This window comes from Antechinus flavipes, chromosome 2 (assembly GCF_016432865.1).
Source record: "Antechinus flavipes isolate AdamAnt ecotype Samford, QLD, Australia chromosome 2, AdamAnt_v2, whole genome shotgun sequence".
Lineage (NCBI taxonomy): Eukaryota > Metazoa > Chordata > Mammalia > Dasyuromorphia > Dasyuridae > Antechinus > Antechinus flavipes.
Genome location: NC_067399.1, coordinates 82,549,637 through 82,572,290, shown reverse-complemented (window position 1 = coordinate 82,572,290; position 22,654 = coordinate 82,549,637). Strand labels below are relative to the sequence as shown.

General features: G+C 35.6%; 2 protein-coding genes across 4 annotated transcripts in view; one reads left to right on the top strand and one right to left on the bottom strand.

Annotated features, from left to right (window-relative positions):
* Nucleotides 1–3,248: 3,248 nt before the first annotated feature.
* On the bottom strand, nt 3,249–14,326 carry MORN2 (MORN repeat containing 2). The gene is made up of 5 exons (XM_051975152.1): nt 14,087–14,326; nt 12,789–12,839; nt 8,956–9,062; nt 8,360–8,496; nt 3,249–3,480 (listed from the first exon to the last, which is right to left on the bottom strand). The coding sequence occupies exons 1-5, from the start codon at nt 14,115–14,117 to the stop codon at nt 3,378–3,380; spliced, it is 429 nt and encodes a 142-aa protein (XP_051831112.1). The 5' UTR covers nt 14,118–14,326; the 3' UTR covers nt 3,249–3,377.
* A 64-nt stretch (nt 14,327–14,390) lies between these two features.
* Nucleotides 14,391–22,654, top strand: part of DHX57 (DExH-box helicase 57) — a 62,191-nt gene continuing 53,927 nt past the window's right edge. The window contains exons 1-4 of one of the 3 annotated variants that reach the window (XM_051975135.1): nt 14,391–14,540; nt 17,659–17,838; nt 18,954–19,153; nt 22,290–22,445. In XM_051975135.1, the coding sequence (XP_051831095.1) occupies nt 18,960–19,153; nt 22,290–22,445 (350 nt within the window). In that variant the 5' untranslated portion in view covers nt 14,391–14,540; nt 17,659–17,838; nt 18,954–18,959. Of the gene's footprint in view, nt 14,615–17,658; nt 17,839–18,953; nt 19,154–22,289; nt 22,446–22,654 lie in introns of all 3 variants that reach the window. The other 2 variants (XM_051975133.1, XM_051975134.1) reach the window with 2 other exon arrangements.

The following is a 22,654-nucleotide window of genomic DNA, read 5'->3' as shown; positions in this document are numbered from 1 at the left end:
ATTATACTTTGAGGCCAATGATAAATATAAAGAATTTGAAGAAATTTAGGAAAACTTGTACATTAATAATCACCTTAAATAAGATTCATCAACCTCTTAAACTCAAATGATTTCCATCTTCCCTTTTCAAAATCAGGCACACAAAGGAATAATCATAGATCTAATTAGCACCCATAGCTTCTTTTCAGTCATAGCCACTTAATTTTCTATTTTGACCTGGGCACCACTACTTCTAACTATAATGTTACTCATCCCTGGCAACCTAGTCCATTATCCTTGTATTGCTCTCATTTAATAGCTAATAATAAAATAATAATAATAGCTAACATTTATATATTACTTTCAAGTTTGTAAAAACCTTTACATATATCATCTTCCTCATACCCACAATGTAAGGTAAATATTATTGTCCCCTTTCCTTATCTTTACATTTTAGAACCTCTAGCTTTTTTTCAAAACATAATTTAAATATTCTTTCTTAATAGGAAGGGCATACCTCATCAATAATGAGGTTTTTAAGAGGCTTTATTGACAGATATTACCATGTTGATTGCATTGTGGTCCATAATATTGCAGAATTTGCTCAGTGAGATCTGTGGTCACAGATTAAACACTAACATTGGGAACCCAGAATGAGTGCTTAAAAAAAAAAAAAAAAACACTTTGTTCAGTTTTTGACATGCATTTGGGTATTGAGTTATCAATGCAGTTATTTTGGACAGTTGCTGCAGAGGGATTTTCCACTGGGCACAGACTCAAACAGTGGAAGAAATTGGGCTGGATCACACTTGGCCAACTTCACAGCATTCTCAATGATCTCAAACTGTTCTTGGCCATAATGTCCCATCTTTTAAACACTAATATTCTCCCAAAATTGCTCTTTGATTGTGAATCATGAAACACCATGATCTCCAAAGTTTCAAAATTATGGGTGACTCAGAGTACGACAGAAACATGAAAAGTTGGTTTAAGTAGGCTGAAGGATTTTACTGAAAAAGATGTCAACAGATATTATCAATGGCATGTACAACTGGGGATGGAAGTAAGGAAAGGATGTGAATAGGTCACCTAATCGGAGTAAAGGATAACAGAAGGCCAGCTGAAGAGCAACCGTTATATCCATGAAATATTAAAATAAAAGAATATATATAACAAAGTAAAATATGTAGAAGATTACTTGGTTTTTTTTAGAATTTTTATTATGAATTTTATAAACATCAAATAAAATGAACATCTGGATATACATAAAAAAGGAAGAGTAGATTATACATAAAACTACAAATTTCTGTGATTTAGTTTTCTTTTTAAATTTATAAATTCATGGACTGATTCAATCATTCTAAAGAGCAATTTGAAACTATGCCCAAAGGACTATAAAACCCTTTGACCTATCAATACCACGACTAGGTCTATATCCTCCCCAAAAAAATTTTTAAAGGGCTTATACGCACAAAAATATTTTATAGCAGCTCTTTGCTGGTCGCAACAAATTGAAAATTGTGGGGATGCCCATAAACTGGGTAATGGCTGAATAAATTGTTGTATATGGTATGTATTATGATGTGTAGAGGGTTGGAACTCTGAAAAGGTATACTTAAGACTCAGTATGATTGATGAGGTAATTATTCTCTAGTTAAACACATACTTAGTGTGGTACTTAATGTGATATAATGATGTAATGTTCTAAAGCTGGAGCTTTCTCAGTGTGGTGTAGTGATTTAATCGTACTTAAGTATTTAAGGTCTGGGACAATTGGGAACACACTCTGAGCCACAGCTCTCAGCCAATTTACTTTTATAATACAGTGAAGCATACTTTTACTTTTTAAATTTTTCTTGAAGGTTTCTTTTTGGTCTACATTTTCTTTCAGAACATGACTAATATAGAAATGTTTTGCATGATTATACTTGTATAACCTCTATCATTGCTTGCTTTCTCAATGAGAGAGATAGAGTAGGAGGAAGGAAAAGCATTTGGAACTCCTCAAAGTTTTAGAAGCAAATGTTAAAAAGTGTTTTTATAGGTAATTGGGGGGAAATGATATACTAAATAAATTTAATAAATAAAATAAATACATAAATTCAAAACATGAATTCAAAAACTGTCCTGTTTGTCATATTCCTTCTAGTATATATGGAGGATTAATAGAAAGACAAAGAAAAGATCACAAGATTGTTCACATAGGTTATTATTTGTATTAAGAGATAAAAATGAGACCACAAATCCATTTATCATTAAAGAATATGTATCATTTAATAATATTGTGTTTTTGTCTTGTAGTTAAATATAAGGATAGAGATTGTTTGAACTAAACAATCATCCCCCACTACTTGTTAATCAATGAGCATTTTTTAAGCATCTACTATGTGTTAGGCATTGTGATAATCTGTGCTAAAACTCTTCAGGACTATCCTTAGAATTCTGAGGGGAAATAGAACATCTCTGTCCTAGTGTGAGTCTAAGTGGCTCTCATTTTATCATATATATAAATGCAATTTTGAGATATGAAAGAACTTCTCAGTTCTTATTGTTCTTAATCTTCAGAATTTCTCGATGGTTATATATTATGTTGAAGTTACACAAGCACTCCTTTTTGTAAGTGAAAACAAAAGCACCAAGCCAATAATTCCCAAGATCACACAGAGATTTTAATAGCTTTTCCTTGTTTCATTTCTCAACAACAGAATCTGTAATTGTCAGAATTTAAAAGTTAACATTTTTGTTTATAAAGATTATGAGAAACAAAGTATGGCAAGACCATTGCTTTTGTTTAAAACATCTGCTTATAAATACTTACCTTCAATAAATGGCCTTTCTAAACCTTGATTAAAAAAAAAAATAACTCTCCCTTATATGATTTGTTTGGTTTATTAGAATGAGCTGCTTCATGTTAGGCTTCTTGAAACTTTTAAAAATGTTTCTCCCAACTAATACAGTAGTTCATTCCTGTCTTTATATTATATATGTATAGGTATATGTGTATATATCTATCAGAATCACTTCCCAATTATGCCCATTCATTGAAGTTGAACAGTCCTTGGATTATTTTCATTTATATTAATGTAATCATTGTATATGTTGTTCTTATTTCTACTCTCTCCATTAAAGTTTCCCTAGGGTTCTCTGAATTAGTGCAGTATTTCTTTATATTCTTATACCACAGTTTATTTAGCTATTCCCCACCTAATGGGAATCCTCTCACAACTTATTTTAAACTATATTATTATGAAAATAAAGTTGCAAAAGAAGAAATGTATGGGTGATTTTATTGAATAACTTACAGAACAGTAAGTGGTATGTGAAATGTTTAATGGAAACTTCATCATAATTGCTTTTGATTAACATCAACTGGAAAGTTATTACATCAGTTTGGAGACCTACATCTGTAGTTTTAGTTTCAGCCCCGGTGCAGCTGTGTAATGAAAGGTACCACTCCATTCCAATCCACGAATGTCAGTATATTCTCCCTTACCTTCCACCCTGAAATAGTGAAAATGTAAGGTGGTTAATATGATGTATTCTGTTCAGAAGTGTCTGTTTACCTGACAAATAAAGTATTTCCGGGAAATGGGAGGCAGGAGGGGGAGGGGAGTAATTGATTGATTCTGGGCCCTAGATAACTGTTTCTTTCCTGTTTCAAATTCTGGCCTGATATCAAAGTATAAGGTCAATGGAGGGTTCCAGGAAGAATTTTATTCCAGCCAGCCCCATACTTGATATATTGGATATAGAAAGATAATGAGTTTTTTATTTCTTAAAATATGAACAAAGCTCTGATTTAGTTAGAAGGAAAGGATTTCATTAAAAAGCTCAAAAATGGGACAAATCCTTGTAGGATTTAAATAGGCAAGCTTTGGGAAAATCAGCAGTTTGGGTGAATGGAGGCAGGAGACAGTAATTAGACTCAGTTCTTCACCTCTTTGGGGGAAGATAGGGTTTTTTCTCCCTTTCCTTCTTCTGCAATCCCCCAAGGCATGTAGCATCAAAGCTATGCATCCAGGGAACAGCTTTTTAGAGGCAGCTGGAGGGAAAGTCAGAGAAAGTTTAAGGCACACTATAGACAGACAAAAAGAGAGTAAGAACACAGTTTTCAAGAGCAGCATCTGTAGCAACAAAAAATAGAAGACAGGTAATGGAGACTAGCAGAATCTGGGAACTCAAGATTAGTTCCTTTTTGAGTCTGTAATTGGTAACCTACCTACTTGATGGGGAAAAAGGGGAGCAGTAGAGGAGAGAAAATCCTGAATTCTTCTTGTGTCTCCTTAACAAGTGGTAAAATCCTCTTGAGAAGATGAATTCAACTAACTCATGGTGAAGTATAAACTCAATTTGTCCTGGGTATTCTAGGTCCTTTAACATCACATTTGAGGATGAGTTTGAATTATGACTGGTTGTATACCTTTAGACTACTCTTTGAATGAAGTGTAGAAAGCTATGTTAGACAGAAGTAGAAGAATCCAAGCTGAGACAATCAGAAAGGGAGGCAGTAATATACGGATAGATTTCGGGGGGGGGGGGGGAGGGAAGGGAGGGGGAGGTAGGTGGTGGGAACCTGTATGGCCATGTAACTCTGGCCCTTCTCTAAGGAACCACATAATACCAGGAGAGGAGAGACCCATGCAGCCCAGCTACTGAAGCCAGTAAGAATAGCAGGAGCTATAGAAATGAGAGCTGGTAGAAAAGAGGAACTCTTAAGCAGGCAGAGTAATTCGAAGAGCAAGTCTTCTGGTTCCAAAGGAGGAATTTCTGGGTTAGGAATCTCCTATTGAGAACAGGAAGAGCCCTAGAACAAGGAAGGGAATGCTGGAACAAAGCAGCCCAGATGGAGCTAAGGGGACTCCTTGAGGGGAGGATCCAGGAAAAGGAGATAGATTCTCATGCAATGCCATGTTGCTACCTCTTGTTGAGTAATCTTAACCATTTGTGTTAAGTCTGGAATACTATGTCAGTCCTTGGGAGAAGTAGGGCTCAGCTTCAGGTTGGACTGCTTGACTTTTCTCGGGACCTAAGTACTTCCCTGGGCAGGGCTCTCAGTCCTGGCAAAGCACGCTAACCCTTGAGTGTGATTAAAGGTAGAATTGTGAGGATCACAACAGAGTTAAGAGAAATGGTTTTAATTATATGTAGGTTTGGGTGCAAGTCCCTTTTTTTGTGGGCTTTGTCGAGTTAAATAAAGCTTGCACTATCTTTAATATGTTTTTACCAGGAATGCTACAAAGGACTTAAGTGACTTTTTCATTTTGTCATGGTGACCTAGTCATTGAGCCAGATAGTGATTCTCCCACAGGAAATTCTGACATTTGTGAACCAAATAGAGATTCATATGAGAGATGTTCCCAAGATTTAACCCGGTTCGTGAAAAAACAGTCCCTGGGCCATAGGTTCACCTAAATATTCTTTTCATTATTAAAATATTTAATGGGATTTTTCTTAAATTTAAAAAAAAATTTTAGATCGTTTCTATTTGGTTTCACCAAAGCTGGCTTGAACCATTGTCTAATAGGTCACGATCAGGTTGGAGATAAGAGTTTGCCTTGAAGAACTCTGCTCTTTTAAAATTTACTATTACTTTTACATATGCAAATATATACTTGGAAAAGCCCCATTTTTCTAACTTGTAATCTAATGTATTTTGCTCATATCTTTTCAACAGAGTAAAAACTTGTTATCACCTGCCACAGCCACATGGAAACCTGGTAAAATAAAATAGTGGAAATTATCTGAAAATTTTGTAAAAATCTTGAAAAATTACTTTGACCTCAATTATCAGGATATTTTAGGTGAAAATAGCTTTTTATCAGAGGTACTTAGAAAATTACATGAATGTTTGACTTTATATTAGGTGTACACATAACTAACAGAAGAGCTTAGCAGAGTTTCAGGGTTCCTGAAAAGCTAAATATGACAAAACAAAATCATTATATTCTAACAGATATCTATTATGCTGTTCCACTCTGGAGAATGTATATGAGACATATATGAACATCAAAACAAATCTATCTCACAAGTGTTGTTGGGTTTACATATTATTTTCAAGCTGTTTTACACTGAAGGTCTATCATCTGCCTAAGTATGCTAGTTTAACCTAGTTTACTCCTAATTTCAATGCCTTTTATTAGCATATTACACATTACTTTATCTCATTCTATTTTCATATGAATAGGATAATCCTTATGCAAATGACCTCCCTATGGATCATATAACCACATATTTAGAGATGGAAGGGACATTGGAAGTATTTGAACCCAAATCTCTCATTTTACAGATGAAGAAATGGAAGCCCAGAGATGTGAAGTGACCTGCTCACAGTCACACAATAAGTATCAGAGGTAGAATGTGAACCCAATTCTTCTTGATTTCAGTTTCAACATTCTGTGTCTATGCAGACATCTACTAAATGGTTAAATTGCCTTTCAGTTTTAAGTATCACATTTAGCATTCAACACATTGTGTGATCAACATAGTTTTAATTTTTTCATTGTGTTTTCTAGATAGTATCTCATTTAATTTCCATAATATTCCCCAGTAAGTTAAGTATTATTATTGCCATTTTTCATATGAAGAAAGGGACAGACAGTTTAAGGAATTTTCTTGATGTCACATAAGGAGTTAGAAGTGAGGCTAATACTTTCCTCCAGATTCAAGCATCAATGCAAAAGAAAAAAGGGAAAACCTGAAAAAAAGGCTAGTCAGATTCATAATGAAAAAAGATCCACACTTAACATGGAAAGCATGAACAAATAAATTAAGTAAAAAAATTGAATTTAAAGTGCATTTCTTTTTGGAAACTCAACACATAATTCCTTTTTTGATCTTTCCCTCTCTGGTTTTCTTTCAAACAAGATTAACAATGCTTAAGAAAATTGAGGGGAAATTTTACATGTAAGGTTTCTGATAAAGGCCTCATTTCTAAAATATAGAGAATACAAATCATTCTCCAATTGATAAATGGTCAAAGGATATGAATAATTTTATGTGAAGAAATTAAAGCCATTTCTATTCATATGAAAAAATGCTTTAAATTATTATTGATTAGAGAAATACAATTATGACAACACTAAGGTACCCTTTATACCTCTCAGATTATCTAAAATGACAGGAAAAAAATAATGATAAATGTTCACGGGGATGTGGAAAAACTGGGATACTAATTCATTGTCGGTAGAGTTGTGAACTGATCCAATCATTCTGGAGAGCAATTTAGAACTATGCCCAAAGAGCTATCAAATTGTGCACACCCTTTGATCCATCAGTATCTGTATTAGGTCGATATTCCAAGGAAATCATAGAGGAGGGAAAAGGACCCACCTGTGCAAAAATGTTTGTAGCAACCCTTTTTGTAGTGACAAAGAACTAGAAATTTAGTGGATGCACATCAGTTAGGAAATGATTGAATATGGTATAAAATGTAATGTACTATTATTGTTGTATAAAAAAACGAATCAGCAGGATGATTTCAGAAAGGCTTGGAGACACTTATGTGAACTGATCCTATGTGAGGTAAATAGAATCAAAAAACCATTGTACACAACAAGATTATGTAATGATCAACTGTGATGGATTTGGCTAATTTCAACAATGAGGTGTTCAGACCAATTACAAGAGACTTGTGATGGAGAGAGCCATCTATATCCAGAAAGTGGAACCATGGGGACTGAATGTGGATCACAACATAGTATTTTCATCTTTTTTGTTGTTGCTTGCTTACTTGGTTTTTTTCTCTCATTTTTTTCCCTTTGGATCTGATTTTTATTATGCAGCATGATAAATGTGGAAGTATATGTAGAAGAATTGCACATACTTAATTATATTGTATTACTTGCTATCTAGGGGAGGAGTGGGGGCAAGGGAGGGAGAAAAATTTGGAACACAAGAATTTGCAAGGGTGAATGTTGAAAACTATCTTTACGTGTATTTTGAAAAATAAAAAGCTGTTAGTTAAAAAAAGAAAATAAAAAATATTTAAAAATCGCAAAGCATTTTTGAAAAAGATTAACAATGCTTGGAAACTATATCTTGAAAGATTCTATTTTGTGGAGGTGTGAAGGCAAGATAGGTGGCATAGTGATTTGAGTAGCAGCACTCAAGTCAGAAAGACCTGAGTTCAAATTTGACCTCACTAATTTGACCCTACTAATCAGGTGACCGTGGGCAAATCCCTTAAACTGTTTGCTTTCATCTACTGAAGAAAGAAATGGCAAACCCCTCTAGTATTTTTGCCAAGAAAACCCAATGGACAGTAATGACATGCTGTAGTCCACATAATCATAAAGAGTCAGATGCAAATGAACAACTTTGTAAGGAAAAAGTACTAATAATATGGCTTAACTAGAGTATCTGATTTTTAAAAAAATTTCACCTGTTTTCTACAAAACTTCCAGTATATTTTGCTCCATTTGGGAATGTATAAGTCCCCATTCCATGATACATGTTGTCCTTGAACTCTCCTTCATATACTGCTCCTGAAAAATGTTCAAGTCTTCCAATTCCATTCATCTATTTGGATAAAAAGGAAAATGAGTGGCTCATTTTCATATCCATCCTCAGATCTGACATAAATATGAGGGAGAATGGTCAATGAGGTTCAGTCCTCAAAGCATTTGCAGAAATTCCCTGCCTGGTTTTACTCTGTAGGGAGTCTCTCATCTACCCAACGGTACTAGTTTAATCTAGTTTGCTTTTAATTTCATTGTTGGTGGAATTGTGAACTAATGCAAATATTCTGGAGAGAGATTTAGAACTATGTCCAAAGAGCTATTAGCAAATTATTCTAGGCCCAATCTATCTCTCATAAAAACAGGACAAAATGTGTGTCTGTGGGCATATGCTATACAGTTAAATGTCTTTAGGTTTTAGATACATGTCTTTATGTATAGATCCATACACCAGGATTATTTACCCATTCTAACTACTAATAATAGTCTACTGATTAAAAATGAAAAGAATTTGTATTACCTTGTCATTTTTCCAGGCCCCTACATAGGTTATTCCATTGGGGGTTGTGTGAACCCCTGATCCATTTCTCTCAAAAATTCCAGAAGATATTCTAGTACAATCACCCTCTGAAACAAGAAAAAAATATTCATGATTAGATGCAAAAGTGAAATCTCTTTTTAACAGAATATGCATTTCATATTTTGATGAACCTCTTTTTATAGTCTGTCCTATGAGTCTAAGATAGATACTGACCTAAGGTCATGAAGTCGACATGAGAGCCTAAGACTCAACTTCAGGAAGCCCAGTGCTCTTTCCATTTAAATGGTTTCCAATTTGGGTATGCCCTTTTTAACAGCAAAAACATTATAATAGCTCTTTTCAAAATACATGCAAAGATAGTTTTCAACGTTCACTCTTAAAAAACCTTGTGTTCCAAATTTTTCTCCCTCCCTCTCCACCTTGCCCCTCTCCTAGAAAGCAAGTAATCCAATATAGGTTAAACATGCGCAGTTCTTTTAAACATATTTCCACATTTATTATGCTGCACAAGAAAAATCAAAAGGGGGAAAAAAATGAAATACAAGCAAGCAAACAAAAGGTGAAAATACATTGTAATCCACATTTAGTGCCCACGATTCTCTTTCTGGATGCAGATGACTCTATCACAAGTGTGTTGGAATTGACTTGAATCACCTCAGTGTTGAAAAGAGTCAAGTCCATCAGAGTTGATCATATCATAATCTTCATGTGTATAATGTTCTCTTGATTCTGCTCCCTTCATTTAGCAGTTTATATAAATTTAGAGCACTCTTTCATATGACTAGAAAGGACTTTAATTTCTTTATCTGCAAATTGTTCATATCCTTTGACCATTTATCAATTGGAGAAAGGCTTGTATTCTTAAACATTTGAGTCAATTTTCTATATATTTTAGAAATGGAGCCTTTATCAGAAATCTTGAATGTAAATTTTTTTCCCCAGTTTTCTGCTTCCTTTCTAATCTTGGCTGCATTAATCTTATTATATAAAAACTTTTTAATATAATCAAAATTATCCATTTTGTATTTCATAATGTTCTCTAGCTCTTTTGTGGCCATAAGTTACTTTCTTCTCCACAGATCTGAGAGCGAGACTGTCTCTTGTCTTCTAATTTGTTTATATTATCACCTTTTGTGTCTAAATTATGAACCTTTATCAACCTTATTGTGACATAGGGGGTTAAGTGCTTGTCAATGCCTAAGTTTTTACCATACTATATTCCAATTTTCCCAGCAATTTTTTACTCATTTTTATTCGAAAGAAACAGAAAATACAAAATAAAGCAAAACAAAAAAGAACATTGTCATGTGCCCAGCAAGACAGAGAGGATTCAAAATATATAACAATTACCAGATCAAGAAAGCATATGTATTAGTAGAAGAAAATATATTCATGAATGCCCATTTTTTCTTTACTTCCTTGTAAATTATTCTTTCTCTGCTGTGCACCTTATTCTTTTTCCCCCTTTTATCCCCATTACCCCAAGCAAGTTAGTTGATATATTTGTTTACATATGTAGATATGAAAATACATAACCATTCTCACACATATACTACATATAGACGTCTTTTCTATCCCTCTTTAAATTCTGAGCCCTAACTTGCCTATTACTTAACCTCCCCCAACCCAAGGATCCCTCCCTTGTCATTTTCCCTCATCCATGTATTCCCCCATATTTCTTTCTATATTTTAAAGGGTATTATACCCTTCATGGTATATATGTAGTGTTAATTGAACCCAGTTCCGGTGTAGGTTTTCAAAACTACAAGCCCTCCTCCCCTCCCCCAATGTCTCTGTATCTATCCTTCCTTTGCACCTCATTTATATAAAATGATTTTTACCTTCACTCTGCCAAACTTTCTTTTGAGTTACCCTATTATTGTGAATCTTAAACATATAGTAAACATTTCCCATGTAAAAACTATTTTAAACAGTTTAAACAGTTTGTCCACGTTGAGTTCCTTAAAATTGATCTTTGACATTGGCTTTCATATGTTAAATTTTCTGTTAAGTTCAGGTTTGATTGATACAAAGTCTTGAAAATTTGCAAGTTAATTTTAGTTCCATTTTTTCTCATTCAAAATTATAATTTTGCTGAATACTTTTGGTTGCAGGCCTAGTTCTTTTGATTGTTGGTAGATATTCCAGTACCTGGGATCTTTTATTGTAGCTGCTAAGTCTGTAACTCTGGCATATTTGAATTATTTTGTTTCTTGCAAAATTTTCTCTTTGATCTGGGGATTTCAAAATTTGACAATAACATTCCTGTTTTCTACTATCAATCTCTTTGAGGTAGTGATAGTGAATTTCTTATTCTACTTTCTCCTCATGTTCTATCACTCCCAGACAATTTTCTTAAGATTATTTCCTATATTGTTGTGTCAAGGTTCTCTTTTTGGGAGCAACTTTCTGGCAGTCCAGTTATTCTTATATTTTCTCTTCTTGATCTGGTCTCCAAATCTATCATTTTTCTTATGTCACATTCTGTTCTATTTTTTCATTCTTTATAATGTTTTTATTTCTAGGGTTGTCATAGCTTCATTGGCTTCCTCTTGTCCAATTCTAATTTTCAAACAATTATTTTCATCTTTGAGACTCTGTATTTCCTTTTCTAGTTGGTTAACTTTTTTCATAATCCTTGTTTTTCTTGGATGGTTTTTGTTTTTAATTTTTCTTCAAAATATCTCATTTGATTTTTTAAATTCTTGAGCTCTAAAAATATTCTCTGGACAGGGAGCCATTTCACATTACTCTTTGGAATAGAAGCTTTTTTTTTTTTTTTTTTTATTACTAATGTGTCCTTCTCTGAAGATGAACCCTGGTCTTCCCTGTTTCCATAATATGTTAAAATGGAAAGATTCTTTCTTTTTTTGCCAGTGCTTTTGCAAAAAAGAATTAGTGTAAGTACCTCTAATTATGAGATGGTAGGGAGGGATAGTGCCTCAAGCTTACCTTCAGCTCTTTACTCTAACCAGGAACCCCAAATCAAGAGATCACCCTCCTGCAAGTGCCCATAGCCAGCATTGTTCATGCTTCTGCACTCACCAGGTACTTTTCCCAGCAATTACTGTCAAATAGTGAGTTCTTATTCCAGAAGTTGGAGTCTTTGAGTTTATCAAACACTATATTGCTATAGTCATTGACTATTGTGTCTTGTGAACCTAACCTATTCCACTAATCCACTACTATATTTCTTATTCAGGACCAAATGGTTTTATTAACTGCTGCTTTATAATATAATTTTAGGTCTGGTACAGCTAGATTGCAAAAGCATTTTAAACATGCACATGATACTAATTGTGTGATAATGATAATAGCACTTATGTAGGGCTTTAAGGTTTACAAGCACTTTTACAAATATGAACTCATTTGATATTTCTAACAATTCTAGGAGATAAGGACTATTATTATCATCTATATTTTACAAATGAAAGTGACACACAAGCTACTAACTTGCCCAGGATCACAACCAGCTAGTTAAACCAGTTCTGAGACAATATTCAAACTCAGGTCTTTTTTTTCTTAAAGTCTTTTGTTCTGTTCACTGTGCCAGTATGTGATAAAATAATTCATGGTGCACATATGGATTTGTGGACCATTTGTAATAATTCAACTCCCAAGCTTGAGAACTTTAATCTTCTACTTTGACTTCTGTTTTATATTCCAAAAAGCAGGTTCCTAATTTGGGGGCTCCTGAAATCCTGTTTACTAGAATTAAAATATTTACTAAAAGCTTTATGAAAAATGTGGCAATCTCAGTTTTTACTTGTCACTTAATTTTTACTTACATGAAAATTTAAAGAAATTCTTACCATATTTGTCTCCATTTGGAAATATGAAGCATATTTTATATACTTCTGGGGCTGTTTTTAAAAAGAATAAATGTTAAGTTTGAAGATTTTATCACAAGATATAACACAATTAGCACAAATTGACTCACTGTATCTTATCACAGCAATAACACAATGACTTGGAGTTTCTTCAATATCTACTTGGTTAGTGCAGGTAACTAATGCAAGAAATTCAACTAGGTATTTTGAGTTTCTTTCCTTCTGTTTATATAACTGTACAATTTCCAAAGTCCATTTGAGATCTATGACAAAATCACCTGCAGTGTCCTACTGATTAGGGCTCATAGAGGTAGGATGGAGAATTAGAGATAGAATCTTATGTTGAGCTTGTTGGTAGATGGGTGGCAATATATTGGAATAATGTGAGCACAATCCTCTTTATATGTGGAAATGCAAAAGATTTGAGAAGTCTTCTAATCCAATCTCATAATTTCCACAGCAGAAGAAGCAGAGGTCCAGACATTAAAAGACTTGTCTTGGATCAGACAGAGGTAACTGTACAGAATTTGAGCTCAGGGTCTAACTACAAGTCCAGGCACCCTTCCCTTACATCCCACTATCTTCATATCTCTTTCCATTTCATCACAAGGTCTTACCCACCCCACCTTTCCTTTCTTTCCTTAATTCCCACCCCATTCTGAACCCATATAGATTCCAAACAGTTGCATATATCCTTTTTTCTGCTTGAGTTCACAATCTACTCATAACATATTCATTTTAAAATTAAGGTGACTGTATCTGGAGATGCTATGGTACAAGGAAGGGGATTCAGAGACTGAGGGTGGATTCAAATTCCAGCTCTGTTCTTCCCCTGTCCATGTGAGATCTCGGCAAGCTGGCTCAACTTTTCAGGGTCTCAGTTTCCTCCTCTGAAAAAGAGGAAGCTGGACTAGATACCCTTCTGGCTTCCAATCTATGACCTGTGACTCCATGGTCACCTCGGGACAAGGATGATCCCAGGGTTACTCAGCCTTGGCACTTCCTTTCCTGGGCATCCCACGGGCACACCAGTAAAGAGAGAGCCCATAGTGGTGTAGTGGCAGCAGCTGCAGGACTACAGGTGGCCAACTGGGGCACCTGAGACTGGAGGGTCGTGGAATCTGTAGCAAGGAATGGTTCTCTCATCTAGCCCAATTCCACCTGCCTCAATTTAACAGTTGGGGAAACTGAGGCCCGGAATGGTCCAGCGATTTGTCCACTGTGTCAGGTGGGAAATAGGGGGAAGATTGAAGGTTGAAGGCCGTCCCCACCCCGGCCACCTTTAGGCTCTTCTGCTGACCCCGCGCTCATTTTCAGGAGGAGCACAGACCTCAGGATTCTCGGCGATGGCGGCGGTGGCCACGACTAAATCCCCTTCCCCTCCCCCGGGCGCTACCCCCCACCCACACACCCACCCGGCCGCCGCTAGCGCGGGCAACAACTAGCTACACTCCCGGGGGGGGGACGTCCAGCCGGACGCGCGCCCCGGTCGTCAGGGAGACGCACCCCCTGAACACCACCCGAACCCCTGAACACCACCCTCCCCCTGATTCTGACCCGGAAGTGAAATGCGGAAGCACCGGGCCCCCCCCGCAGAGGAGCCAATCAAGAGACGGTGATGTCGTGAGAGGGCTGGACCGGCACCGCCCGGGAAGAGCGGCCTATAGGAGGTCGGTCCTCGCCCTGGACTGCCTCAGAGATCGAGTCGTCCACCTCTGCCAGCTCCCTGTCGAGGTAAGCGGATGGGGAGCCTGGACTCCTGCCGTCGCCGCAGCTTTCAGGGCATCGGGAGGAATGAAGACTATCGGGTGTGAGCCTGCGCTTGGTCAGGGGCTGTGGCTGCGGATGGGGGGCGGGGCGCGGCGTCCCAGTCTCGAGGGGATGCGGGAGGGATGGTGGGGAAGGATACCTGCAGTTCGGCTGGGATGGGCTTGTGGGAGGGATAGGCGCCCTACCATGTGCACAGAAATAGGGGGCTGTTCCGAGCCAGCGGATGATGACCAGGACGGGCTGGGTGCCAACCCAGGCTCTTGTCCCAATGCGGCCGTACCGGGGTGACTTCACACACCTCACCCCTGGGTCTTAGCTTCTTTGTCTTTAAAATTAAGGTATTTGTTTACATCTTTAAGCCCCTGTCCCCGATAATGGATAATGGTCATCTTTGGGCCTAGGTAATGAACTAAAAGGTAATGCTTTTTTTTTTTTTTTTAATTCTTTTAATTTTGAGTTTCAAATTCTCTCCCTCTCCCACCCATTGAAGAAGCAAGCAATATGATAACCATTGTACATGTGAAATCATGCAGAACATATTTAAAGAGAGAATTTCTAATGCTAAAACCTAAGAATTGTGAAATCTTTTCTTCGTGTATTTAGAATGTAAGAAATATAAAGAGAATCTGCTTCTCAGACTAAAATTGATTGGACAATATAGTATCTATATGTGAATTGTAGGGTATATTTATAGCTTTTTATTTCCAAGCCTAGGAATGATGTGAGAAGATAATATGTAGGGAGGTTACAATGCCCTTTATTAACTGAGTTAACAAGTCAACAGTATGAACTAGGAATGGACAATTTCTTGGACACTTTTATTGATATACACTCAGTGAGATACACTAGTCCAGACAAAATATTAGTTTGGGGGAAATGAAATACTCGGGTCATTGAATAAAAGCAGATGGCACTACATAGGACATGTTGTGTGTTTGGTAGAAAACTAATCACACCCTATGAAGCTTTTGATATAATAGAAATCTAATTTGGGGTTGGGCATTCCAACAGTAGGCTATTCCTAGAAGTGGCACAACCTCAGCCAAGCCCCTAAAAAGGATTCACTTTGGGTTAGGAGGATCAGTCTTCTACTCATAAAATCTATCAAAGGATAATTTTGTGAATTTCAAAAAGTCAAAATTCCATTGTCTTGGATAGCAGTGCCATTGAATCCCAATGCAGGTGCTGCCATTAGCCACTATTGTTCCAGGGGCACTAAATTCAAGAAATAAGCTTTGGAGCTATACCTAGAAGTCTCTTGTAACAAAAGTCATAGGGAAAGGGCTGGGAGGACTTGAGACAAAACCAGGGTTTGAAAATGCAATGCAGGTAAATGCCTAATATCAGGGTAAAACATTGGGTAGCTGGTGGTAAATTGGAATCAGGAAGATCTGAATGCAAATCCTGCCTCTGATGTGTATAAGTTGTATGATCCCTGGGTAGTCACTTCACCTTCCTCAGCCTGTTTTCTCATGTGTAAAGTCAGAGAGTTTGACTTCAAAAGGCCTTTACATTTCTGAATCTGTAATCTTTTGATCCTGTGATAAGTTCAGAATCTTCTTTTTGACAATGGTCTAGTGCTATATAGACTATTGCTACCACATCACTACAACTGATAATGCTGAAGGAGTTCACTAATTCTGAGATTTTACCTCCTTTGCTGTGGGGTTTAGATATGTATGGGATGTGAGAGACCCTTACCCAAAATGACTACTCAGAGACCACTCAAAGTAGAAAGCAGAAAGATTATTTATTAAATTCTCATGGGAAAGAGCAGTCCCATCACAAGATAAGGGAAAGTGAAAGTGCTCGCATAGGAGAGCTGAAGTATTAGTAAATATACACAGCTTTTATAGATTTTGTTACAAGAGATTACATCACAAGTAAGAGAGCATTGAAGGAGGGCATCTAATTGGTTGTTGCTCTCCTGAGAGATTGAAATGGAAGGTTTCTGTTTCCCTGAAATCATCTGATTTCTAAGAAACAGAAAATCAGGCCTTCAGGCTTTAGATAATCAAGCAGACAGTGTTTAAACTAATAGTTTAAATATCGATAAATGTCACTGACTTATGTTAAGTAAATATGTCTGCAATTAACCAAGGCTAAATAAATACACCTGCACATATTGTACTTATGCAGATCATAGGGAAACACAGGAATAATGAAAATAAAGAAAAAGAATTCACACATTACTTTAAGTTCTTCATCTCTCCATTCCACACAGTTTCAAGGAAAGGAAATAGTTATTTATGTAGTACCTACTATGTGCCAAACAATGTTAGATGTTTTTACAAGTATTATCTCATTTGATCCTCATAACAATCCTAGGAGGGGAATACTATTATTATCCCCATTTAACACTTGAGGAAATTGAAGCAAACAGAAGTTAAGTGACTTGCTCAGAGTTACACAGCTAGTATGAATTTGAGGCCACATTTGAACTGATTCCCAGTATTTTTTCCAATTCACAACCAGCCTGCCTAATAGTTCATGTACCACAGGAATGGAAATCTATATAATTGATAAATCTACAAGCCTCACAGAAGGAAGGCACATACTTCCCTCTAGTGTTATTCCTCAATTTGATGATTTTATCAAAACTTATAGTCAGTGTTAGCCTTCTGTTAAGATAGAACTTGGCATAGTGAACTCAACTGATGTGCTGGCTGAATTAGAACAAAAACTGATGGTACATTATCCATGATTGATGGATCAAATAAGATCTCAGTTTTAAGTTGTAAATGGAATATTTTTCTATGTATATTTCTATCATGTTCTGTGATCCCTTTTGATTATATCCCTTGTCCATGTAATAGTATAGCAACTGCTTGCTTTACTTATTTTTTTTTTTTTAATGTTTAAATAGAAATGGATAGTAGATAGATTCTGGAAGTACAGAACTTATAAGTCAATTTCAGAAGCCTTTTTTTTAAAACCTATTTTTGAACAGAAGAATTAATTTGGGGGAAGGACTGATTAATTGTCTTTATGTAAGTCAACATATCCCATTGTTGAGTACTTGCTGCTTTGGAACTTTTCCTGACCTTACCTTTGTGTAATTTGTATATATCTCTTTGTAAAGGTGAAAGAATTTTACTGCATCCTCATGTCAGTTTTCGACCTTGGAGGCTGTAAACTGGAGCCAGAAGTCTCTTGTAATAGGATTGGAAGGGTCGACTCTGAGGCAGAAAAATGATCTTGAATATTGATCTTGGATCTGAATGATTTTATTTTCAAAGGAAAATACCTAATACCTAAAGAGGTATGATATTTTTAAACTTTGGGATTAGGAATACAGCAGGTTTGTAAGTCTGGCAAAGAAGGCAGATAAGAGTATTTTTGTCCGTAGATCATGATTTTGTTACTTTTGTTGCTGTCTCAGACCTTAAATACAGTGAGATGGCTGTCTTGAAGTTCAGCAAACTCTTTAAAAAATTTTTTTATTCTAATAGCCTATTATTTTTCCAATTACATGTAAAGGTAGTTTTTAATAGTCATTTTTGTAAAATTTTGAGTTCTAATGTTTTTTCTCCTCTCTCCCTTACCCCCTCTTCCCAAGACAGCAAGCAATCTGATATAGGTTAAAAGGAAATATCATTTTTAAGATATTTCCATGAGTCATGTTGGGAAAGAAAAATCAAAACAAAAGGGGAAAACTGATAAGAAAAAAATAAAACAAAAAAATCATGAAAATAATATGCTTCCATCTAGATAGTTCTTTCTCTCTACGTGGTTGGCATTTTCCATCCAAAGTATTGGAATTGTTTGGATTATTATATTGTTGAGAAGAGCTTAATCTGTTATAGATGATCATCACACAATTTTGTTATTATTTTTTACAATATTTTCTTAGTTCTGCTGTCAGCAAATCCTTTAAGTTGATGTTGGAATAAAATAATTTTCAAAGTAGGAAGTAATAAAAATATTCTAATGAAATTTACTTCTAATTTTTTCCTAATATAAGGAGAATATCTTTCATTTAGTAAATATGTTTGTGATAAAGTATGGGGAATGAACTTGGAATTTCTTTGGGATAGGGAAATTTCACATGAGAAAACTCATGTTTGATACCTTGTCTTATCAACCTTGAACATCAAGAGGTTACATGACTTACTCAGGCTCACACAGCCAGTACATATCAGCTATGGGATTTGGACTCACCAAGGTCATCTCTGTGTGTCCACCAAGCCATGTTGCTTCTCTGTTTCTGAGAAGTTAGATGGAATTGAAAGTTTGTAAATCTAATTTTTAAAAGTATTTTAAGGTAGCTTTCTTAGTAGGACTCAATTGGTGAATCCTATTTCAGATTTGGATAAAACATATGCTTACAATAAAGAAGGTTTGAAGTAATGCTTTTTTTCTTTTCCCTTCTTTTAGGTAAAAATGAGTTCTTCTGTGAGAAGAAAAGGAAAACCAAACAAAGGAGGTGGAAGAGGTGGTGGAAAAGGTGGAGGAGGCCGAGGTGGCAAGAGTCATTCTGATAAATCTCAAACCAGTGGCAGTAGAAAAGGCTCAAATAAAATTTGGGATGATGGAGATGATTTTTGTATCTTCGATGATTCAAGAGTTTCATCCAGGTCATTATCTTTTTGGAATTTTAAATCTTAGAACATTTTCAGTTGCATGAGTATTGAAACAACTTATATAAAGTGTAAATGTATGGGAGAGTGTCAACAAATACTGCTAAGTTAATATTTTCTTAAATTTATGTAAATACAGAAATACTTCATAATATTTACATACATTTATTTACATTTAATAGATTTATATATATTTGATAGATTGTAAGCTCTGTGAGAGCAGGGACAATTTTATTTTTATCCCTGTTTTATTTCTGTGTCCCATCATGTGTTATCCCTTCTGTTCCATTCAATCCCCCAACAGTGCCTGAAACACAGTAGGTGTATAATAAATGCTATTAATTTATTGGCCAAAGTTTAAAACTGCAGTTATCCTTTCTTGTAAAAAAAAAAAGGTGCTTGGGTGTTGGCAAATTGAAATGCTATATTCTGGGAACAGTACATTTCTGAGACAAGCTATCTGACTTGAGTATTTGAGACTTGGTTGGGTTTGGTGGTATATTTTTTTAGGCATTGTTGAATTTCAATAAATATTTCAATTCAGCAGATGTTTGTTAGGCTCATTCTAGGTATTCAGAACACAACAAATAAAGAATAGTCCTTACATTTAACAGTTATATAACTTAATAGAAAAGATGAGACACATTCATAACAACTGTCATTACAAAGAGATCCATACAAAGTGCTGTGAGAAATTTAAGGAGAAAGATATTGCTTCTACTTGGAGATTTCACTGAAAGACCTTCACTAAAAGAAAGATCTTAGCTTTCTTTTTCCTCAACCTCTCAGTCAGTTATTCCACCTGATTAGTCCCTGTCTGCTGGCTCTACCACTCCTTCCTTCATGAGCTACCCTCTTAGTGTTCACCACCACCTAAAGGCCAGTAAAGAAACTGGAGAAAACATCTTGCCCACCTCTCTTGAGCTCTGATTAGTCATTAGTGGTTCCAATATTTCTTCCCCTCATTCAGAAGACTTTCCTATGATCAATAATATTGATTAATGAAGGGTTAAGACTTTTCCTTTGAAATCCTAATTCACTTCATCCCTCTAGCTGTGATCCTAATTTTTCTCAGCCAGTGCTTAGGCTGTCAGATCAGGAAAGAGAACAGAAACAGTTCTAGCAGGACAAACTTGAATTAGCCTTGTGTTATATTTCACATAAGAATTATTTTGTACCAGATTCTTTCATTTGTCAACATTGACTTTTCTCAATTTGTTTTTTTTTTTTTTTTGTATTATTTGATGTGATAGAAAAGAGCTGTCCCTAGGAAACCAATTACTCTTATCTTCTTACAAGGAATCCTTCCCCAACTAACCATCTTTGTTCTAGGTTCTTTGTTTTATTTTGTTGTTTGTTTATTTTAAATTCTGCTGAAAAAGATGTGGAAGTTGAATAATTATTGATTGGTTCTACTTTCTCATCTTGTTTTCATTATTCCATTTGTTCCGTTCTTTGATTTTTTTTTTCCCCATTAAAACTAGAATCTCTTTTTGTTGTCTAGATTTATTTGCCTATTTCAGCTTGTTTTGACCTTACAGCACCATACTGTGCCATTCTATTTAACACTTCCTCACTTGCCTTTGCTACTGTCTTCTGTATGTACCATATCACTTTTTAGGCTGGTTGATGACTTCCCTTTTTATCTATATCTATAATATTTATAATTTCTGTTTTTCTTTCTTTTCAGAATGAGGTTGGATTTTTTTTTTTTTTTTTTGGTGCCTTCAGAATTTATTCATCTCCTTCCAGATTCACATCTGGTATAGAATAATAGACCAGATATTCTACTCGTCTTTTCTGTGAACTATTAGAAATCAGCTTGGCTAACATTAATATGTCTCTTTTGTCTTTTACCTCCTATTGATTCTCACTGCCACCATCATGTTATAGGTCTCATCACCATTTGTCTGCAACTTATTCTTCCTCCACTCCATCTAGCATGTTACTGCTAGAATAGTTCTGAAGTCACAGCTTCTCTAATTCTAAACAAGCATCAATGGCCCGAGAGGCAGCCTGTTATACTGAGTACAACACTGGACATAGACTTAGAAGATCTGGATTTATTCAGTGCTAGCTCTAAGGCCAGCAGTAGGAGAATGGACAAATCAATTACCTATATGAGGCTCAGATGGAAATAGTGATACTCCTTGAGTTATTACCTAGAAAGTACTGTGCACATTTTAAACAACTATAGGAATAGATATAATTATAAAAACTTAAGTGACTTATAAAATAAAGTCCAAGTCCTTCATCTCTAAACATTCTCTTTCCAGACCTATGTCCCACTATCCCCTTCTATATAACATATGCCATAAGCAAACTGGACTACTTATAGGTCCTAGAATATTTTCTCTTTTCCTATCTTTATATTTCTTCTGCCTGAAGTACTCTTTTTCTTCTGTTACCATTTATTGAAATCCACACCATTTTTCAAGTCAGTTTAATTGACATTCCATAGTCTTTAGCTCATTCCAATAGGACGATTTCTTTCTCTTCTACACCCTTATAGTGTCTTATTTGTATTTCTTTTATGATACTTTTGTTCTCTTGTTTTCCAGATATTTGTGCTTTTGCTTGTACTTTTTTTCTTCACTTTAGATTGCAAGTTTCTTGAGGGCAGAGACCAAGTCTTACTTTATATCTAACAATATCTTGCACACAAGTTATGCCTAATGTTGACAAATAGGGAGAAACTATTCATTATGTTCAGATTGTGCTTCTGCCTTAAAGAATGAACTAAAGATGATCTGATGACTTTGTGCAGCTCTACCTCACAAATACAAATCATACACAATTCACCCTTAGGATGTCATTGGTCTTCTTTGGGAAAGAAGGACTAACAGCAATGATGATACCTCTTCCAAAGTTTCATATTGTGTTTTTCTGTGTGCTTCTGGGTTAGTGAAAAGAATTATGAAACAGCTGTTCTTGTCAGGTTTTTCTAGACAATATAAAGAACTGATGGATGTTCCAGGAACCTAGAAGATATATCTGTATGTTATTATTTCTTTCCTTTCTTTGTCTTTTGTAAGCTACTTGATAATCTAATATAATGTGTGTTGGGTGACCAGGGAATAGGTAACCTCAGATCATAACTAAATGTAGAATTTTGGTCTGATTTCTTTATTAGGTCTGGCAGCAACACGAACAAAGTTGGAGCACAACCAAAACGGAGACCTAAAACCAGAGTGCCCTTACAAACTCTCCGTATGACTTCTGAAAATCAGGAAAAAGTCAAAGCTCTTCTTCGAGAACTCCAAGGACAGGAACCGGAGGCTGGATTTGAGTTAGTTCTTTTATATGATTATGACAAGTCCTTTGCAGACTCTTTACTTTTTCAATCCTTTTTTCTCATTCATTGCTTTTTTGTGTCAGTCTGCCTGAGGCTCAAAAATGGGAAAAATTGACCCTCTTGGAAAACAAAGTTGTATTGGGAACAAGTTTGATCTTTAAGAAGGAAAATTTTAGTCCCTGAGCATTAAACCTAGGATTACG

Coding starts and splice junctions, on each gene's coding strand:
- MORN2 (XM_051975152.1), bottom strand. CDS start 14,117: ATGAGCGCGGGGTCAGCAGAAGAGCCTAAAG. Junction 12,840..14,086: donor GTCAGCAGAAGAGCCTAAAG/GTGGCCGGGGTG, acceptor TTTTAAAAACAG/CCCCAGAAGTATATAAAATA. Junction 3,481..8,359: donor GGAAGTTTTGTAGAAAACAG/GTGAAATTTTTT, acceptor TCACTATTTCAG/GGTGGAAGGTAAGGGAGAAT.